The 21805-nt window shown below is 46.9% G+C and overlaps 1 protein-coding gene across 2 annotated transcripts; it reads left to right on the top strand.

Moving 5' to 3' along the window:
• Positions 1-634: 634 nt before the first annotated feature.
• On the top strand, positions 635-21322 carry TTC38 (tetratricopeptide repeat domain 38). Of its 2 annotated transcripts, none has more exons than XM_088147470.1 (14): positions 635-781; positions 3547-3624; positions 4947-5028; positions 6379-6550; positions 7592-7765; positions 8681-8756; positions 10262-10381; positions 11172-11231; positions 12540-12578; positions 14607-14688; positions 14776-14941; positions 17301-17460; positions 18665-18738; positions 20330-21322. In XM_088147470.1, the coding sequence occupies exons 1-14, from the start codon at positions 758-760 to the stop codon at positions 20421-20423; spliced, it is 1401 nt and encodes a 466-aa protein (XP_088003596.1). In that variant the 5' UTR covers positions 635-757; the 3' UTR covers positions 20424-21322. The 2 variants fall into 2 exon arrangements, with proteins under 2 accessions (XP_088003596.1, XP_088003637.1); XM_088147511.1 differs by lacking the exon at positions 635-781 and adding an exon at positions 3299-3447.
• Positions 21323-21805: the final 483 nt, after the last annotated feature.

Genomic DNA, 21805 nt, shown 5'->3' with positions numbered 1-21805 from the left:
CTTTTTTGACCCCCTGCAGACATCCCCGATTTCAAGGCTCTTGGCTCTCAGATAACAGCAGAACAGGGACTCAGAAGGAGTCTCTTTGGGACACATGGTCAGCCCTGGAAACCTTAATCCTTTAAAAAAAATGGCCCTGTTTCCTGACTCTTAGGTGAGTTTACGGGCACATCCAGTTTTCTTGGCACATTAGTGAGCAGTTTATCCTTGTCTTTCCCTGGGAGGTTTTTCTTAACTTTGCGGTCCAGCCTGCCGCTCCGGGAGTACCATCCGAAGACTAACCAGGTCTCCCCCCGCCTAGTCCTCCCGGATCGGACCAGGTCAGCTCACTGCTGCTCCCGCTCAGCCTCCCCGTAAGCGGCAACGCCATCTCGTTTCTTTCCGCCCTCTGGAATCATCCTCCGAGCCACTCTTTTCCTCTTCGGCTCGCTGGTAGCTCTCCGCCGGTCGGGACCGCGATCTCTCCCGGGCGAGGGAGCCGAGCCGGGGCTTGGCTGAGCCGCCGGGGCCAGGGCCGGGGCCGAGGCCGGGGCAGCCGCAGCGCTCCGCAAGGAAGGACGGGGAGCGCGGCTCCTTCCGCCCTGCATCGCCGCGAGGGAGCCGGGTGGGCGGGCGGGCCGGCGCCGGTGCGCTTTCCTTTCCGAGGGCGGCGCCGGCGACTCTCCGCCTGCCGCCGCCGCCCCTCCCTCGTTCGGAGGCCGGAGCTGCTGGCTCGGCTCGGCTCGGCTCGGGAGAGGCGCGGCGGCGGCGGGGCAGCATGGCGGCGTTGCGGGACTGCAAGGTGAGGCGGGGGCTCCGGCCGGGCCGGCGCAGCGCAGCGCAGGGCGCGGGCAGCGGCTGGGAGGGGGCGCGGCTGCTCTGCGCCCCGCGCCGGGCGGCCCGCCGTGGCGGCGCCCCAGACCGCTTCGCCCCGCTCCGAGTTTCTGAAACCGCCCTTGGGTGGCCGCGGCCAGAAAGTCTCCAGCTGTCGCCGCCGCCGCCTCGCGACTGGGCGCTTGCTGGACGCAGCGCCCCCCCCCCGCGCCTCTCGGGGCCGGGGTTCGGGAGGGAGCGTCGGCTTTTCGGGTGGTCTCCCGTCCAGGACGCCACCGTCCTGCTTCTTTGCCCATATCAGCGGAGACCGGGGGGTGCGGGGGTGGGGGCTTAGATCGGCTCCGTCCGGTCAGGTTCAGCTTGGGGCGAGCAGAGGAGGAGCGGGGTGGGGACAAAGAGGCCTGGGTTCGAGTTCAGCTTCAGCCCAGAGCTTTCTGGGGTGACTTTGGGCCAGTCAGTGCCAGTGCCCAACCCACTGTGGAGTCAGCAGAAGGGAATGGGAGAAGCCAGAGCAGCCGGCGTGCCAGCTTGAGTTGCTGAACCAAAGGGGTGGGATAACTAATAAAGAAAGTAATCTTTTCTTGACCACAGTATGGAAATGGTTTGCCCTTGCAAATCATTACCTCTGGGATGTCCTTTTCCTGGTGGTCTCCCACCAATCCTGGGCACAGTCTCTGAGGCTGCCCCCTGCCGAGCCAGGTGCAGGAAAGACCACGGCTGTCGTGAGGACCCGGCTGCTTCGTATCTTTGGTCCGGGGGAGAAAAGCTGCCGGGTCAACTGGGGGCCAGAAAGGCCCCCCTCAGTCTTCCCCAGGTTGCAGCAGAACGGATGTTGGAGGAAGGCGTGGGCATTCGGAATGGGGCAGCCCTGCCAGCTTCTTGCGGAGGAGGGACTGCTGGCGGCTCCTTTCCCCAAGGGTGTGAACCCCCTGAATTGCACTGGCCTGGTTGGGAGCAATTCCAGAGTCTGCTGCAGGAGTGGGAAGCTGAAGGGGAAAGAGGGGAGGGGGGACAAAGCAGGTTATTCATTACCTGGGAAACCGAAGAGGGGGCAAAGTTCAGGAAGGGGTGTTTGGGTTCACCTGGGTGGGACGCTGGAGTTGGAGCTCTCGAAGTAATTTTGCAAGAGTTTCGAAACGATCTCTAAAACCGACGTTAAAACAAGTTGGATCTTTCAACGTCAAAAGTGTTTTGGAGTATCTGACTTCAGATCCTTGCGTGGGTTGAGTGGCCAAAATAGATGTTCACTGGGGAAAAGGTGGCAGAGGACATCACACAGGCTATGGCGTCATCACCTCAGGGAAGTCACAGTATGTGCGTGGTGAGGTCATGACGTGATGACATCACAACCCAAGGGGTGTGGATAAATGGCCCCTTCTAACGCTGCATTAAAAATAGTATTCTGCCAGGGTCAATAAGGCCCTTTGTTAGGATCCAGGCATTACTGGGGGGTGCAGAGGTGGAGGTTGATCTGAAAGGGAGTGATCACCCTGCAGTGATATTCATTCATGTGCCAGATTGGTGGTGTTTTTTTTAGAAAAATACTTTGAGGGGTATTGTGTGTGTGCGCGCACACCTCCAAGTCAGGCTTGATTCCTGGAGACTCCATAGACCAGTTTTTCTCAACTTCACAACTCTAAGATGTGTGGACTTCAACTCCTATGCTGGCTGGGGAATTCTGGGAGTTGAAGTCCACACATCTTAGAGTTGCGAAGGTTGAGAAACACTGCTGAAGACATTTCTTGGCAACATTTTCGAAAGTGTCCAAAGTCACCCAGATGGTTTTCAGCCTCTGGCAGGACTAGAACTCACCGTCTCCTGATTTCTAGGCCAGCGCCTTTAGCTGCGCCACCAAACCGGTTCTCTTTGAGGGGTGGGGCCTGTTCAGTTGATTGTAGAGGCAGTAGGCCATGGGGACAAAGGGGACAACGGATTGATTTTGCAGCCCTGTAAAACATAGGGTGACTTTCTGAACGTGAACAGCTAAGCAAGATTGGGCTTCTTTAGTGCTTGGATGGGAGACTACCAGGAGATCCCAGCCTGTGCAAATTGGAAAATCGAAGGGAACGGCAAGGCCAAGAAGACAGCATGAAGTGAGCAGATGCTGAGCTCAAAACAGAGAAAGTTTTTTCTCCCTTTTACGTGCCATGAGAGGTCCAACTTTCTTGGTGAGAAATAGTTGTATTGTTATAAAAAACAATTATGTCTGTCTTGGCACGTGAGGGAAGCATCTTAACACCCTAGTTGGATAATAATGATAAATTCTCTCATGATGCTAAAAGCCAGGGGCATTTGCAAGGGTCTCAAAGAAGAAGTTGAGATGGTGCCTGTGACCTGTCTTTCTTTTGCACACATCGATACGGTGAAAGCGGCCACATCCTTTGACACCTCCAAGAGGACGTCCTAAAACATACATTTGTGTGTGTCAGAATCTTTAATCGCATTTCAGCTGCCTCGTCTTTACATTCTGTCCCACCTTTGGAACCATTTTCCACACCTATCAAATCACGAGCCCGAGTATAAACCCTATCCAGAAGTTAGTGTTATATTTTAATCCGTTGAAGGTGATGGAGACATACAACATCTCTCTGAGCAGCATAGATTTGAAGCCCTCCTTTTGAAAAAGACAGCAGCGTAAGCAACAGCTTTGATTTTAAAAGCGTCCTTCCCGCTGGGGGCTCCTGAACGTTGCGCCTCTGCTTCACACCAATTTCCATTCTGCGTCTTTTCCAGGCCTGGCAGGATGCGGGACTTTCCCTTTCGACCACAAGTAACGAGGCTTGTAAACTGTTTGATGCTGCGTTGACTCAGGTGGGGACGAGCAAAAGGTTATCGGAGAGGCTGATGGACATAAAAGGTCTCATTGCTAGTGGTCAGTTGCAGAAATTGTGATGCGGGGAGGAGGAAGAGGAAGAATTGCAGAGTTTCGTGGTACCATAAAGATAAGCACGTTGATTCCGCTTTTCGTTTTTGCAGACTCAGCGCAGTTCAGATGCAGAAGCTGGTACAAGGGGGGGGGGGCAGTGTCAAGATGCCCACTTCTTCTCTTCCTCCCACCTAAACTGAGATGCACAAACTGGCATCCTGAGATCAGTTCTATCTAGGTCAGAGGTGCACACATTCAGTGTATTTGGGAGGGGGTGAAATGTAAGCAGGTAGAAAGTGTGAAGTACCCCCATAAGAATTCCCTTTCTTGGTGGCCACACACAAAAGGAACTCAAACCAGACCGATTTGAGCGATATTCCAAACGGGGGGACTTTTTCAAGGACATTGCTGGTCAAAAGGCAGCTGTTCTTGAACAAACAAACTTATCACAGTCAGTTGCATTAAGCACAGTTCATTCAGGAGTGCCTGAATGGGGAGAAAGGTTGTATTCTCAGTCAGCATATGTGTTCATTACCCAATCAGAGAAAGGACACATTCTTGCCCATAGCTATTTCATTAATGATGTTTTAATGCTATTAGTTACTATGTTTGATCTGTTAGATTTTCCTTGGCCTTCATGATTCACAGGCCGTTCTTTCGTGCTTAGATTTCTTAAGCAACATAAAACATCATGCAGAAAAGCTGGTACCATAATATATTTATTAATCTGCAAGGCGTCACAAAATACTAACAGCATAGCTGTTTCTTGGCAAACCCAAAGAGGCTTGTGACGTCTCTAAGACAAATGGATTTTCTGTGCTGGGAGCCTTGGCAAATCAGGGTCCCCTTTCAGAAGAGGCCCTCTCGTGGGGTCAGGTGCAAATTCCTGTACATGTTGAACAAAATCCAAGTGAATAAGTGCACACTGAACTTTAGCGTGCATTTTGCGCAGAAATCCTGGAAGCAAATCCTGAAAGTGAAGTATATAATTTATCATAATTCTCATGGCATGGCTGCAAGGTCTTAATGTTGCCGGAATGGCTTTGTGAATGCAGTGGGAAGACATAGCGTTCGGGTAATGACTGAAGAAACAGAAGCCAAGCAATGTCCACTAGTAATCTTTTAATATGAGTAGAAATAAGGAAGGGGCTTAAGAATATTTTGTTGGATTTCCACATTTGCAAGAAGTTGCTTTGTTGCCCTGGGAAGCTTCCCCAGAAGGCTGTTTTGGGATTCTTAACCAACACAGTTCTTTTCATTGTTCCAGTATGTGACTTGGGCGAACGATCAGAGTCTCGGGGGCCTTGAAGGAACCCTTTCAAAACTACACGCTGCGGATCCTAGCTTTGGTAAGGAAGTCTTCAGTGGTGATCTGAGAAGGATCCAGGACAGGGAGTTGCCTGGAATTCTGGGGAAAGGGAATGGGGCAGGGGGGCTCCTCTCCTGAATTTCAAAACTTTGATATAAGATGGAGCAGGACCGCTGGACATCAGGGTGAAGGTCTGGGATCGCTTTTCCAGTGTAACAGCAGGAGTAAACTCTTGGCATGGAAAAGGTTGCCCCTCCCCGCTGCACATTAACCTTTCATTGTTTTACACACTTATTTGGGAGGAGGTTCTAGTTGACACATCTGGAATCACGCAGTGAGTGACTTTAGCGCAGCTTCCCTCGACCTCGTTCTGCCCAGAGTTTTCAACTTCTTCCTGACTCTCGGCTAGTCATACTGGGGATAAAGAGGGCCGGAGGAAAACATGTTTGAAAGTTTTAGGTTGGGAAAAGCTGCTTTGTTATAAAATGCCTCCGTGCAAGCCAAAGATTTCATTTGGACCACTGTTTGCTATCTTAATGCAATTCTGAACTGGTTCAAAACTCACCAATCAGGGAACAGCAAAGAGGCTGGAATGATAAAATGATTTATGTGAAGTTGAAGGTTGGTTACTGATTGCAATAAGAGTGGCACATGATGGAAGTAAAGCTCACTTCCTTCCCCAGATGCTATGAACAACTTGGTTTTGTTTCTGATTTAGTTGAGGGATATAATGACGATTGAGAACGTTTGTGGTGTGGATTGAGGAATTCATTGAGAGCAACTCTGATTTATCTGTGGCTTGCTTTTCAGAGTTTTGAGGCTGTATTTTGCTATGAAAGTTTGTGAGGACCTGACGAATAGGCTTATGAAGAAGATGTAGCAGTTGCTCTAGGGGCAAGAGCAGCAGGGGGCGGGGGAAGAAAACCAGTAAAACATGCCCTCTTTTATGTGGCTTTTCCATGGCTGGCTGGGGAATTCTGGGAGTTGGAGTCCACACACCTGAAAGTTGCTAAGATTGAGAAACACTGGTCTGCAGCCCTTCCCTTCCCTTCCCTCCCCTCTTCTTTCCCCTCCCCTTCCCTCCCCTCTTCTTTCCCCTCCCCTTTCCTCCCCTTCCCATCTTCCTTCCCTCCTTCCTTCCTTCCTTCCCTCCCTCCCTCCCTCCCTCCCTCCCTCCCTCCCTCCCTCCTTCCTTCCTTCCTTCCGTTTTATGTTTGAAAAGTTTACGATATAATATGCAAATGTGATTTATAGTACAACAGGTTATTTTTTAACCTTAACCTAAAGCTTTAAGTTTGTAAAACTATAGTTAGCTGGTTGGTTGGTTAGTTGGCTGGTTGCCTGCTAGTCTGCCTCTAGGCTTGAAAACACCTTTGGGCTTTCCTTGTAGTCATGGGTGAGGTGATTGCCAACGGCCTGGTCCTGGTTGGCACTGGGAGTTCGGTGCGGCTGGACAGGAAACTGGACGATGCCATCAAGAAAATGGTGTCCCTCTCACACTCTCAGCCACTGGCTGAGCGGGAGAAGATGCATGTGTCCGCCCTGGAGTTCTTTGCTCGTGGGTAAGTCGTTCAGTGCTTTGCATTTGCAGTCAAATCGAGGCCTGTGGACGTCCACAGAATGTGTCGCTTCTCTCTGAGACCTCTGTTGCAAAATGGAGACACTGTGCAGCCTCTGCTCCCTTTTGGTGAGATTTCTGGTTTGGGGTTTTCGTACTCAGTTGACTTTTTCTCCTTGCCAAACGAGGCACTCCTTGGCCATGCCTGTTGACCTGGGCACTGAGGCACTCTGGTTTTGAACTCAAACAAAAACATCTCCAAAAGAATGAGCCACCCCGTCTTGCTCTTAACTGCATCGCCACTTGGAAAGGTCTTGGTTGGTTCCCTTGCAGTTCCTCTTCGGGCTTCCTGGAGGCAGGAAGAGTTGACTTGGCCCCTCGGGTCTTCTCGTTCCAACCAAGCCAGCGTGGGTCTGGCAGCTGCGGCAGAGGGCTTGTGAGCTGGGCAAAAATGGGCTAGCTGGCATCGTTTGGAAGTTCAGCTCCCTCTCCAGCAAAGCCAACAGCAAGGGGTTTGGGGCGTTCCTCCTTAGTAGCCTCTCTCTCCGTCCCAAAGGGCAGCGGTGAATCATTATAATACCAGGGCATCCTATTCACATTACGGACAGCAGGATAGGCTCACAGAAGTTCCTGGCCTCTAGAGATGCACAAAAGGTTTTGAATTGCAGCCCTTTTGAAATCAAAATGCCCTGTTTTAAGCCCGAAACGGGCTCTTTCAGTCAGTTGTGTTTCCAGGGCACTTTCAGAGTATTTTGAACTCAAGACAGGGCTGTTTCAAGATTGGAACGCTTTCAAAATGGTAAAACAGCATGTTCCACACTCAACAGATCAGATTTGCATGCAAAAATGGGCATTTTGAATTTGAAATATTTCAGTTTTGTAATGTTTTGTGCACGCTTCCTGACCTGTAAAAGCAAAAGAAACTTTTTATCGGCCTTTTATTAAAATTATGTTTTAATTGCATTTGGAGGGTAGTTACAGGAAGTGAGAATGATTACTTATAGCCTTGCATGAACACTAATTTGTAAAGTTTTCTCCTGTGCAGGCAGCTGCTTAGAGCCTGTGATACGTGGGAAGAAATCCTACAGAGCAATCCAACTGACTTGTTGGCCCTAAAATTTGCCCACGATGGCTATTTTTATTTGGGATACCAGACTCAAATGAGAGACTCCATTGCCCGAGTTTATCCTCACTGGACCCCAGATATTCCTCTTAGTAGGTAAGGCAGTTTTGCTTCTGATGCAGATTCTAGCATGGTCTCAGCCTTAAAAAAATAATTCAGCCTGAAATATATCCTACTTCAGTATGATTCAATTTTAGAGCCAAAAAGCTGTTCTAGTTGCATGTTTTCCCAAAGCTATTGTTTTTCTACAAACAGATTGTTCCAGTGCAAAGTGTTTCTGTTCACAGTTCAAACCCGTCTTCCTGTTGCTCCCCTCTCTTCCATTTTCCCTCCTCCCCCCATTTTCATGTTTCTCTCCCCCATCCTCCGACATTGGTACAAGCCCCAGTGATGTTGCATGCCTCATGACATCGCAGCAATGCCACTCGCGTTGTGCTGTCATTGCACAAGTGATACAAGTTGCATCATTTTGCGAAATGGCATTATGGTGAGTGAGACACTCTTTGCCTCCCCAAAAATGCCCTTCAGTCCAAAGTATTCTAGCTTTCCCTCCCTAACAGGTTTTTTTGTGTGTGTTAACAACCACAATGAAAGATGGAAGGATTGGGGAGAAAAACTGAGACTGAATGGAATAAACTAGGATTCCATTAGGAGAGTTGTGATGAAACAGGAAAAGTTCAGAAGAGAGCCTGTCTGCCCAGCATTCTTGCTTGTTGAATATACCGACAGTGTTGAATTAACCCACGTCATCGACCCACAGACTAACTAAATGGCCCAGGTTCACCTAGCTTGCTAAAGCACAAAGAAAACCAATTGAGCGTTAAAACTAACCCAAATTACCTCTTGCGCAATTGTTTTACCTTGACCTGGTTTGGGAGTTCAGTCACTTCTGACCCGAAACCCGATTGGCCTCGCCTGTCAGCCGAGGGTCAGAAATGTTGCTTGAGGAGGCATATCGAAGCGCTGCTGATTAACCTCTTTGACTGTGAGAGTTTTCCCTTTTTCATTTAGCTACATTAAAGGCATGTACTCCTTTGGACTGGTAGAAACCAATTTCTTTGATCGTGCTGAGAAGCTGGCCTATGAGGTAATTAAAAGAAGAAGCCGACCTGGGCACACAGGCAACCTTGCCCTTCATTTTTTGACGGAAAGGCTGAGTGGGGAGGAAAAAATCAGAAGGAACCTGGCAGTACCTTTCTGAGTCACAACTTTTATTCAAAGACAGAAGCTTTCATGAGCTGCAACTCCCTCGTCGGATGCAGAGAAAGCTTCTGCCTTTGAATAAAATTTGTTGGAAGACTTCTTCTGATCATTTGCTACCATGGACTAACACGCTCTCCTCCCGTGCTGAGTGAGGGAGGGTGGCTCTGGGTGACAGGCTGGGCCCCGGAGGGCAACGTTAGCTTCCTAAGAGCTCAACAAAGGAGATTCCTTTGGGGTTTCCCAAATGTTGATGCTCCCCAGATTTTTGCTCCCAGGACCAAAGAGGAGGCAGAACGGATGCTCTTTAGGCTGATCTCTGGCCAAAGGGCTGTCTGAGCATTCTGCTTTGAAGCCTTTCACCCTTCTCTACAGACAAAACATCTACTGGAGCACGTACAGTAATATTTCGATCCCCACGGGGTTGGCAGAGAGAGAAACATACCAACAACTGACCAAGTGGAAGAAGGAGGGGATTAATGTCGTGATGACCCTTGCTGTCTCTCATTTGAGTTTCTGCTGCTGAGTCCACCCTCAATTTTCTTTGTTCTCCTTGGGGGAAGGTGGTTCCTCAGAAGCCCTCCAAGTGAACACTCAGATTGCCCATGGGAACCTCCAAAGAGGACGTGGGCACAGCTGGGCCTCTGTTGAGCTGACCCAAAGTCAGCTTGTTCCCTTCACCGGTTATGAGGTTCTTCTGTAGCCTCCAGCCGCATCCCCTCCAGGAACCCTGAAGAAGCCTTTTCTTCTGGTCTTTTCGGTAGTATATTGGCTAGCCCTGCGTAAAGGAATGTAGAGATGATCTTTGGCATAGAGAAGGAATGAGCAAAGGGTTAAGGGGGGACTTGCAAAAAACATTACACGGTCATGAGAAAGAGGGAAGTGTGATAAAGAAACTGAAAAGAACCTCACCATAATTTTGTTAAGGAAGAGATGGGGCAGAAGGAAACTCAGGCAGCTTTCAAGATTGATGCCAGCCCTCTGAGGTAGGCCAGGTCAAGAAACATGCGCAGCAAGGATTCAAGCAATGCTTTTTATTGTAGTAAAGTAGAATAACAGGATCCTTGAAAACCTGGCCAAGTTTTACTCTGCCCCATCTTACCCTAAACAAAATCAAGATGGGGTTCTTGGATGCTTCTGTCTCATGCTTCTGCCTTTCTCAGGACTTGCGATCCTTTCTGCAGGTCACCCCTGAACGGTTTGCTCCTTCCTTCCTCATTCCCCAAACCCAGATCTGCCATCCTTTGCACCTTGCTTACTTGAGCCTGGGTTTGGATTTCCCCACCCTCTTACTCCAGGAAGTCTAGCCAAGTGTTACATGAAGCTTTTCTCATAACGCAACGACAACCGAGTTAAAATGCATATTTTATTTTCCCTTCATTCTTCTCTTAGGCTTTAGCAATCAACCAGAGAGATGCATGGTCTGTCCACGCTTTAGCTCACGTGAATGAAATGAAAGCAGATCTGAAGAGCGGACTGGCCTTCATGAAGCAAACTGAAAACAACTGGAAGGTAACCCTTTGCTTCTTCAGTTTTCCTGAAGTGGCCACCAGCTTCCTCTCACCTGGAAGGGCTCGTGGCACATTTTGGCCCGTGTCACATGATGTAGCAATAGTGGTTCCTTACAGGGTTCCTGCAGGGTGGTCAAAAAAGTCAAGAGGTTAACTGAAGCTTTGCCCCTTTTTTACATGCATCATCTGGGGTGCCTTTTGGAGAGCTGTTACTTGCAGACCCCTGGCAGATTTTGAGTGCTTTTATCAGTATCCTAGATTTTTGTCACACGTTAGGCACTTCATTTATTATTTGGGCCTTGCGTGTGATCAGTTTTGCTGTCCCTGGATATTTAGCAGGGGACAGATTAGGAAGCCCAGATAAGCAAGCAAATGAAATGTCCGGCGTTTGGTGATCCATCAGGGTGGCAGCTGAAGATTCGTTGTGCACGAGAGAATTCTCCATTCAGATCTTGTCACTGTCTCAAACGTGGTGGCAGGTCTTGGCCAAATCACTGTTTGCTTAACTCCATCCTTCAGTAATACAGGAGTCTGAATACTGATCTATCTTAGCAGACTGCTCTAAAAATGAATATTGCAACAGGGACCCTCGGCATCAGGAGAAGAATGGGGGGGGGGATGTTTCACATCTGGAACATCAGCATACAGGACCAAGCTCTTTGGTGCTGAGTCGATCCTCCTGGCATTTCTCTGATGATAGTTGCCAGTAATGTAGTTCTGGAGGGTCTTTCCCTTCTGGTTGCACCAGGATACGCTTCTGGTTCATGGTGACCACTCTTTCTCCGTTCCAGGACAGCGATATGCTTGCGTGCCATAATTACTGGCATTGGGCTTTATACTTCATTGAAAAGGTAAGTGGATTCTTCTGCCACCGTATATCCTTTCAGGAGGGTCAACTGCCTGTGGGGAGTGGAGAGCCAGGCTAGTCTCAAAGTAGTAGAAATAGAGCAGGATGCAAAAGAACCCCTTTTGTGAGAGAGTGTCTTGCTCTAGGTGTGCAGCTGGGGCGGAATCAGGGCCATCCGCCAGCAGTGCAAAAAAGTCAAGATGGTGCTGCGGCTGTGGGGGTCAAGGGCCCACTTTCTTTACATGCACATAGCTGCCATCTTGACTTTTGAACCCCCTCTGCAGATAGAGCTGAATCAACAGAATATTTTATCGCACATCAGACTCTAAGTGGACACATCCTTTTCTAGTGCTCTCCTTGATTTAGAAAACGAGAAAAGATGCTAGGCTTGTTCCTGACCTCTTGGAGGCACCGTATGACTAGTTTGGCTCCCTTGCTCTGGCCCATGAGAGGGCCGGCTTGTGGGGCAGCGAAGGTGTTGGGCTAGGAGCCGGGAGACCCAAGTCTCCCCTTGGCCATGGAAGTTCCCCGGGGGTTTGGGGGCCAGTCGTGCTCTCTCAGCCCAACCTGCCTTACCAAGGTGGGGTAGGGTGGCAGGGAACAATCAGAGGAGGAGGGTGAATAGCTTGAGCATCTGGAGGAAAAGCAGGGTAGAAGTCTAGCATGTGTGAGGCATACGCTCACCGAGAGACCTCCCGCCGTTCTTTCGACGGCAAGGGGCAGGGTGAGAATTCCTCCATGCTTGGAAACGAGGAGGAGGAGATTAAGCGCAGTTCTGCCCCAACAGCCTTGAGGGGCCTCTCTGCGTGGAGGGCTTGGTTTTCAGTGAGGCGGGGAAAGAACGGTTAGCTGGCACATCTGGCAAGGGGCGGGGTTTCTCTTCGGCAACCAAATGGCCTTGGGGCAGATGTGGCGTCCGGTCGGGGGCTTTGTGTGGAGTGTGCTGGCTTTGTGTTGCTAGTGGGACCTGCTGCACACCCGCGGCTGTTTCCTGAAGCTGGGAGGGGCAGGGATGTCAGCCGCGACGGTGCCAGGAGGACTCACACCAGAGGGCTGGGCTGAGGAAACCTTCACTTGGCCGGAAATGTGGTGTTTGGAATTCACTGCTTGCTGGGCTTTTTACATGCTCCAGTTTCTTTTGGATCACAGTGCACAGTAATTGCAAATAGGACAACAGATTACCAGGGCTAGAATCTGGGATATTAGAGTCGTCGTCGTCCTCCTCCTCCTCCTCCTCCTCCTCCTCCTCCTCCTATTATTATTATTATTATTATTATTATTATTATTATTATTATTATTATTCTGTGTGCAGGGTGACTATGAGGCTGCTTTGACCATTTATGATACCCACGTAAGTACAAGATTTTTCTTGCTGGCAAACCTTAATCTTGTATTCTTATCTATTACACCTGAAACAGGGGATTCAGTTGCTGGCAAAATAATTACATTTCTGTATTAAATAAAGCTGGATTTGATGACCTGTATGCTCTATAGAAATTGAGCACGCCAACTTGATTTATACAATACACGCTACTTCTTGTACGTTCACTACTTTATGGAACAGTGTTTTTGTTTTGCTTTATTTTTTGGTGACATATTTTGGTTTTGCTGTTTGTGGGAAGGGCATAAAACTGAAGTTGGCAGTGTTTTAGGGGACTCCTGAGGCTCCTTTGCCCCCCAGATGTGGCGCTACAGTTCCCAGAAGCCTTCAGCAATGATTGTGGAAATTGTGGTTTAGCAACATCTTGCTTGAGCGTTAGGGGCCAGAGAGGATCATAATGCCCAACTTGAGGGTTTCAGAGGCATTTCAAGTGCAAAACAGAGTTGCTCTGAGCTTGAAATGGAGAATTTTGCCCTCACTGCAGAGATGATTCAATAAGTAAATATTTTGCTAAAATACTCCAAAATGATCAGAAATTAGCTGCTTCCACTCAAAACCAGCTGTTTGGAAATCCAGTGGGGAAGTTTTCAAATGAGTCAGAGTTAAAATAGTTTGCACATCCTGGGGATTTGTTGACTTGGAAGACAGCAATTTTTCCTTTGACAAAGTGAGAACGCTGGTCAGTTTCCTGCCTTTACCTTTTGAAAGTAGCCATGCTTCAAGGCTTCAGATGGAAACTTGTCCCAGCTGTTCATGAAGATGCTGAAGGTGAACCCCAGACCAGGTTTCTCAACCTTGGGAACTTTAAGATGTGTGGACTTCAACTCCCAGAATTCCCCAGCCAGCCATGCTGGCTGGGGAATTCTGGGAGTTGGAGTCCACACATCTTAAAGTTCCCAAGGTTGAGAAACACTGACCTACTGTATCTCCTTGGCACATTTCAGAGAGATTTTAACCTGGCAGCGATTTGAAAGGTCTTCCAGTTTGTGTTTCTTCAAACCCCCATTCTAGACTGAGGTTTCCTGGTTGTCTCCTCTCCAAATGTTAACTAGATCTGACCCTGTTTAGCTTTTTCAAGACCGTTTCTGGCTGCCGTTTCCTGCAGCGATGCAACGTACACAGACTGGGAAGCCCTGATGAACATCAAAACTGCAGAATTTGGGGCTAAGTTAGTATGGAATTAATGGTTTTAACCCCAAAATGGGTAAACCCAATGTAGACGTGGGCCATTCATCTACATTCATCACTCCTGAGTATGTAATAAGGGGTTTTTTCAGAGTTAAGGCACACTTCCTTTCACACCAGGGCTACCAGATCTGTGTCACAGGTGACCACGAGAGAGGGTGAATTGTCTGTCTGTCTGTATGCTTATTTACTAATTAAATAAATAATGGCTGTGGAGTTAGGGATATCTCCTTGCTGCCCTTTAGAGATTGTCCAGATCCACAGCTCAGCTCTGATAGTCCTACTCCACGTTCCTGTCCATTGTATGAGGAAGCACTCTTCATTTAGCCTGAGAAATGTGCGAGAGAAGAAAAATCTGTGCTCTAGGAAACTGTGGTTTTTGTGGCTCTTATGCACACTCAATATATTGAGGCCCATTTTCTTGTGGGTAGAAAGTGCTGTTCCTTCTCCTTTGAGGGCACCAGAATATATACATGTTATTTGTCACTTAGGATCGCCATAGCCAGTTCTAGACTATGAAAAATGTCAGGTTTTTATTTATTAAATTTGTGCACTGCCTGGCTTCCAGAGACTCTTAATTTAAAGGGGTTTTCTCTCTTCTATGAAATCCTCACTTGCAGAAAAGGAAATCCTTTCTTTTAAATAGAAATCATCATTGTCTTTTAAGCAGGAATAAGGTTACAGGAAGAGGCAAAACTATTTTTATTCTGATAGTTCTGTTGAGGAACTTGAACAGTTTAAGAAAGTGCTCTTTTTTTTCCTCTCCAGAAAAATAGCTCAGTCTAAAAACTCTGAATGGTTTTTGGTCCACAGATTGCTCCCAGCTGCCGGTTGAGCGGGACCATGCTGGATGTTGTCGACAATTGCTCCATGCTATATAGGCTTGAATTAGAAGGTAAAAAAATGGGTTTTCATGCCTATATTATCTAGATGTCTTCCAGAAGAGATCAGTTCCATTTCAAACCCTCACCTTTATTCACAGGGGTGAAGGTGGGCAATAGATGGAAAGAAGTAAACCAGCTGACGAAGAAACATGCCCATGACCACATCCTGATCTTCAACGATGCCCATATTCTGATGGCCTCCTTAGGTGCTCAAGATCAAAACACTTCCAGTGAGCTTCTGACCACTTTGCAGGACTTGGCCCAGTAAGTGACCCATAGTCCTAACAACAGATGCCCTCATCCTACCTGTGAGGTTCTCTAGGGCTTCATGTGGGGTATTTCCGATGAGCTCCATTCATCAAGTCAATAGAGGGGGTGTTTTGACTTTCCAGACCAGCCTGCAAATGTGGGTTGTTGTTCCCGTCCAGGAACTAACCAGGTTTATTGCTGAGCTTTTGGAGATCAACCCAACTCAGTTGTCTGCTGTGATCTTAGTCAAGGGGTCAGTCCATACCAAAACTCTTAGGAGCAACATTTCCCTCTCGGATGGAAAATAACAAGAATCAGACTTGACCTTCATAAAAGTTCACTCTCGGTTCTTATTCCAGTTGTGCAGGTGGTTGGATTGTCAGCTGTTCTCTCTAAACTGATGTTTGTACTTTTATGAATGACTTCTCTTCTGGATTCTTTTAAGTTTAAAATATATTAATTACTTAAGTACAATTGCTTAAATACTCTTTAAATTGGTATGGGTTACTTAATTAAGGTAATGAAATAATGAATAGAAATAAAATAATTAATTAATGGAAGTAAAAATCAGTCATCGTCTGGTGTAAGGGCCTTGGATCATAGACCTTCCTAGCTGAAGTCTAATCTGATCTTTTTACTGCAACTAAATCAGTTTTAGTCTCAACATAGGAGCACAGGACTGAGGAGCGAGTGGAAATTAATATTAAATTCCCATCCAAACAGTGCACAAGCGGGAACTTTACTTGTCTGTTGCAGTGCAGACAGCAACATACAGATATATACTATATTTATACATACATACATATATACACACACATATATACACACACACACACACACACACAAACGCACCCATACAGGCGTACATATATATATATACCTACTCTGTTCCCTTTTGGTCTAAGTAAATATTGTGTAGAGCACAGAAAAAGAGAATGAGATACTTAGCCATAGATAGTGAAGGTGGGAAATTTGCACAAGAACAACAAACATTGCTGAAACTGATGTTTTATTTCATCACCACTCACTCTACCCCCTCCATACCTTTCTCTCTTTTCAAACTAAGCGGGCCAGTAGCCACTCAGTCAGATCCAAGCAGTTGCACCCTTCTGGATCAGAACAAAGATCCTAAATCCACGTAGGAGAGGAAAGGATGAGAGCTAGCAAGGAGGGCAAGAAAATAAAGGTGGGGGGAAGGCTAAATACAACCCACAGATGGGAGAGGCAGCTTATCTTGTGAAAAGCTGCTCAATCCGGTCTGTAAGAAAATGGAAAATATGCAAAATGTTCAGATAATCTCTGCTTTAATCAACTTACTAAGAAGCGAGAGCTGGGAGTTCCTACTGCGGTTTCCAAAATTCTCTTTCTTCCTCCTGATTCTTGCCTTAAAGCTCCTGTTTGAAATCGGTGCGATTCTTGCTTTCTTGATCATGCCCTGCGGGATGGGGCTTGGCCAGGGGGCTTAAAGAAGAATAAGTGGCTTTTGTGGTGACTGAGTACCAGAGAAGCAAACCGGGGTCATTTTCTCAAGAGTGTGTTCATCTGACATCTTCAGCGGTATTTTAGGACAAGCGTTCTCCTGAAGATGCTGTAATGCTTCGGAAGAGAGCGTCCATCTGAACTGCAATTGAGTGGCACGTTTGACCCCGTAGCATTTATTCTCCACAAATCTCAAAAAGGGCTACAGCAGATCTAGAAACTCCCAGCTCCACCTCATATATTAGCCTCTGATCAAATCTGCGAAACAGATTTCTTATTTTCCTGCTATTGTAAGACTCTCTGGTGTTTGTGTTGAGGCTAAAATGGCAACCCCCCTGTGATCAACACAATCACGTCTGTGTGATTGTAGCTGCCATCTTGACTTTTTTGACCCCCTCTCTGGCAGATAACCTGGCAGTTGCTGTTTAAGTGTCCATAAGACGACCGCCTCCATCCGTAACGGTTGATCATTCATGACCATAGTTTTTCGTAAAAAATAATACTAGGTTATTGAGCTCTCCCTTCTGAGGTCTGTAATGAGATGGGTCAGCTGCTGTTGCTTTTTGGTTTGTGCAGCTACTTATGAGCTCAAAATGCTGTTGGGATTGAGCATGGTTGCCCATAAAAATATTAATTCAGTCTTACTCTGCCGAACCAAATGAATGCTGCCTACCAACCGGGCAAGAGAATTCAGGCCATGCAATGGGGTCACTGGAAGCAGAAGAGGCCACTGACCTCCTTCCATCAGCAGGGACATCTTGCTGGTTTGGTCAGATCTTTGCTCTGGACTTTGTTTGGACTACCTGGCCTTGCAATGTCAGCAGTAAATGTGTCAACTGAGTGCTATTAATTGCTTAATTCTATGTGGCCACTTCCATCTGGTTTTCTTTGCTAGGACTCCTAAGGAAGATCACGAGCTGAGCCTGGTTCCAAAATTGGGGCTGCCCCTTCTGCAAGCATTTGTGGAGTTTGACAAAGGACATTACGACAAGGCAGTGGAACTCCTGTATCCCATTCGATATCAGATTGTGGAAATAGGAGGGAGTAATGCCCAGGTGAGAAGACAGCGGGGCTTTGCTGGTTTTTTCATAAGCGTTTTGTTCCTTTGTCCTGTTAGGGGTGGGGGACCTCCGGGAGGAATGTCCTAAATACATACACACACATACAAATGCTATTGTCAAGAGTGACTGAGATGCACGATGGATCCATAGCTTAACTTTGGAAACTCAGTTAGTTAAAAACCAAGAATCATTGCAATGAAATGTCAGATGGGTCCCTTGACTCTGGTTCCAGGAGACTCCACTTCAAAGGCTGAGCCGTGTGCAGGATGGGAGACATTCAGCTGGCTGGTGGAACTTGAGCACCCATTTCATGATCTCCTTAAAACCTATCTGGGGTCTTAGAAGGACCTTGGCTTGCTCCTTCTCTGGATTGTTAATTCTGAGTTTCCATCTTTGGCTTCAGCTTCCCTGAAGCCCTGATTTTGTCTCTTTCACACAGGAATTGTGGTTGCCAGTCATCTCCTATGTGGGAAGGGTGTTCAGCCTTGGGGGCCATTCTGCTTCCTTGTTTCTCTTTCCTCAAATGTTGGGCTTCTGTGGAGGACCCTGCCCAGAATGACCTCTGCATGTTGATCATTATTAGCTACATTGGCTTTTAAAAGAAAAAGAGAGTGCTCATTCAGTAAGTAAAACAGAATTCATTGAAGCAAAGAGAGAGCGCTACTTAATCGGTTGGTTGATTATAACCGAAAGCAGGGGTATCCATGGGGGAATCAAGAAGGTCAAGATGGTGGCGGCAACCATGTGATCAAAACCCCACCTCTTTCTTGCGTGTACAACGGAGGTAAAAAAAGGGGTGGGCTTTGAGCATGCAATCATGGCCAACATCTTGAGTTTCTCGACCTTCCCCTGCAGATGCTCCCAGTCAAAGACTCTGTTTTGAGGATTGAGGATTTACCAACCTGAGTAGCAAGCACATATGTAATTCAGCCTGAGCACCATGTTCCACCTTGGAGTATTTCCTTAAAACCTATAGCAGCAGCCCTGGATTGAAAAATAAGGAAGGGACGATATTGCCTATGTTTAATTCTGGAAAAGCGGACACCCCTTTCCTTTCTAGGTCCATATTGGCTCATCTCTCCATGGAAGTGGGCCGCAAACTTTCTCTGCATTTACACTGAATCGGTCCCAGCTGCTGGCCCTGCAGTTGTCTTGCTAGGAATGAATAACGTCTGTTCTACTTTTCCTTCTCTTCCAGAGAGATATTTTTGCCCAGTTACTGATTCAGGCTGCTTTAAACTGTAAATCTAAAGCTAACCAAAGACTTGCTAGGTAAGTACAAAATGTGCCAGATTCTGGATTTTACTTGGTTGAAAGTTAGTGATGAACATAGAGGTGAATCATGGCTATTCAATGTTTCTCAACCTTGGGAACGTTAAGATGTGTGGACTTCAACTCCCAGAATTCCCCAGCCAGCCAAGTCCACACATCTTAACGTTCCCAAGGTTGAGAAACATTGCTATAATCAGTAAGAAGGGGAAATGCAGTTTTTGACTGTCTCATGATGGCATGGTCTGCAGTCACCAATTAGCAAAGAAGAAAATCATCTTTAGAGGAAAAGCAAACATTTGTTATTATTTGGAAGAAGGTGGAGAACTTTCCCTTTTATTGCAAATGCCTACAGTTCACTACCGACTCCCGCATTTATTGGAGATGTGCAGAGAATGTTGATTAGCCCATCCCTGCTATTAACAAACTTTCAGAGCAGGTGTAACTGCCCAGAAATGCAATATAAACCATTTTGGTGTTTACAAAAAAAGGCGACAGCTACCTCGAGCTCAGCTTGAGGCTTGGTGACTACCTGGACACGTCTTGTTTTCTTAGCAGCAAGACTGAAATATTTTGCCTTTATCTCCCTCTCTCGGGATGTTTTTCTGACTTCTGAATCTAGTCCACCGATGTGGGATTTTCTGGTGGGGCTCACCGGATCTGATCCTGTTTAGCTGTTTCAAGATTAACTACTGTGTAGCTCTGCTTTGTAGGTTTTATTTAGTCTGGGTCCCTGACCTGAAATAAGGAATTTGATTTGGTTAAGCAGGAATAGTAGGCGCTGTCATTTGTTAGTTCTTTTGAAGGTGTGAGAAGGTGATTTGGCTGAAAAATTAAAATGAGTTTTGAAAAACTCTCCAATGACGGATACTTGTATTGAACTCTCGTTGTAATTGATTAGCTGAATTAGTAGTGTTTATCCCCATTGATTAGTTTCTTCGTGGAATCAGAGTCGTCATGCACCTTAGATATCCTTTAGTCCAGGGTTCCTCAACCTCAGCAACTTTAAGATGGGTGGACTTCAACTTCCCATGCTGGCTGGGGAATTCTGGGAGTTGGAGTCTACCCATCTTAAAGTTGCTGAGGTTGAGGAACCCTGCTTTGGTCCAACCACCTGCTTAGCCAGGATCCACTACAGCATCTCTGACAGGTGACCATCCAGTCTCTCCTTGAAGACCTCTCCAGCAAAGGGGAACTCACCACACTATGCTATGGAACAGCCTCCTATGGAGGTTTTGGGTTCTCCTCTCAAGGATGGCTTCATCGGTTTTCCTGCAGGGGGTTGGAGTAGATCAGTGTGTCTCAACCTCAGCAACTTTAAGATGGGTGGACTTTAGCTGGGGAATTCTGGGAGTTGAAGTCCACACATCTTAAAGTTGAGACGAGAAACACTGGACTAGATGACTCACGTGATTCCTGCCAAGGGTATAATTCTACGCCTACCCTGAGATGCCTGCAAAGAAAGCTGTACTTCTTTTAACATAACCATTTCAGGTCTTATTTGAGAGATCTAGATGATGCTTTGGATGTTAAAGAGCTCTTCACTTCTGTTCAAGATAAAATGCTTCAAGAGCATTGTCCCTTTGTTTTTTAGATGCCTCCTTATGGAACGCGATGAACTCAGACCAAATTCACCATTAACTGAGCGACTGATGCGGAAAACAGTAGCTGTTCACGCCCTGGGATAAACCCAATATCATGTACAAGTTTCAAGTCAAGGAGATAGTTGGTGTCCAGACTTGCATAAATCCAAAATTAACAGTCCTAGGAAAGTAGTATTTTGGAGATTTACCCTTGCTTAATTTTGTCTGATCTTGATCTTGCCCGCTTAGTTTAAATGTTGGTTGTTTCTGTACATCTCTACAGAAGCAAAATGCAGCCAGATACAGCTCAATTTCTGTTGGCAATGCTAATTTACAAATACTATTAAAAAATCAGTGGGGTACAGTTAAATGCTTGTGGTCTGCAGAGCCATAAGCCAAACTTTTGATTGTTTGGAAAGTACAAATTTATTGCCTGTTTTAAATTCTGGATGTCAAATGTATACACGCACATAAACATTTTATGTAATAAATGAGTCAGTGTGGAGCATCATCAAAAGCTGTTCTGCTATATTTTGATATACAGTGGAACCTCGGGTTAACGAACGCCTCTGTTAACGAACTTTTCGGGTTACGACCAGCTCCGGCCGCAAAAATTTACCTCGATTTGCGAACTCTGCCTCGGGGTACGAGCAGGATATGCGGCCTTCCCTCCCGTGACACGGTCGGCGGCCATTTTTCCGCCCCTGATACATGGTCCGTGGCCATTTCCCCCCCCGACACGTGGTCGTAGGGAGGGGGACTCTCCCTCCAAGCAATAGCCGCCTCCCTGTCCTCCACGCCAGAACGGATTAACGGTAATTACATTGAACCTTATGGGGAAATTTGCTTCGGGTTGCGACCAATTCGGGGTGCGACCAGAGTCACGGAACGAATTAAGTTCGTAACCCGAGGTACCACTGTATACAGTATAGATAATCTAGTCTTGGAGCATGTTGAACGTTTCCTAGATTGTAAACTAGGAAATAAATGGAAAAGGTACTCAAGTCTGCAGTCGTGTTTTTCTGGAAGGTATTTATGTCTGTATTGGATTTATGAGCTCCTTAGGTAGACATGTGGGGCAGTAATCTGGCATCTGTGTGACCGCCTTCGTAAGACACACAGTTGCATGCACACACATTTACAGGCCTATCACACTTATGCTAAACATCTTTTTCCCATGAGTCTCCAACTCACATGCACTATTGAAGATGTTTGCAAACAAGGGAAACAAGCAGGGGGTCCGGGGAAATTTCCCTTGTGGAGGAACATGAGGAGGGAATGATGGCTGCAGCCAGATGAAAACCCCACCCATTTTCTGCATGCAAAACGTCACTCTTCTCAAAGGCTTCCTTGAAGGTGGGTGAAGAACTAAACCCGTTCGCGGATGATCATACAATCCTCAGGAATCCTCCACTAGGAAACCTGATCTGTGATTGGAAATGTAAGCAGGATCTCCCCTTCTTATCAGCACATAATGCGCGGTCAGG

Source organism: Python bivittatus, unplaced genomic scaffold, assembly GCF_059951505.1.
Source record: "Python bivittatus isolate LINGU-HERP-01145 unplaced genomic scaffold, Pbiv_v1 ctg000010_np1212, whole genome shotgun sequence".
In the NCBI taxonomy this organism is placed as follows: Eukaryota; Metazoa; Chordata; class Lepidosauria; order Squamata; family Pythonidae; genus Python; species Python bivittatus.
This window is presented reverse-complemented; position numbering and strand designations above follow the sequence as displayed.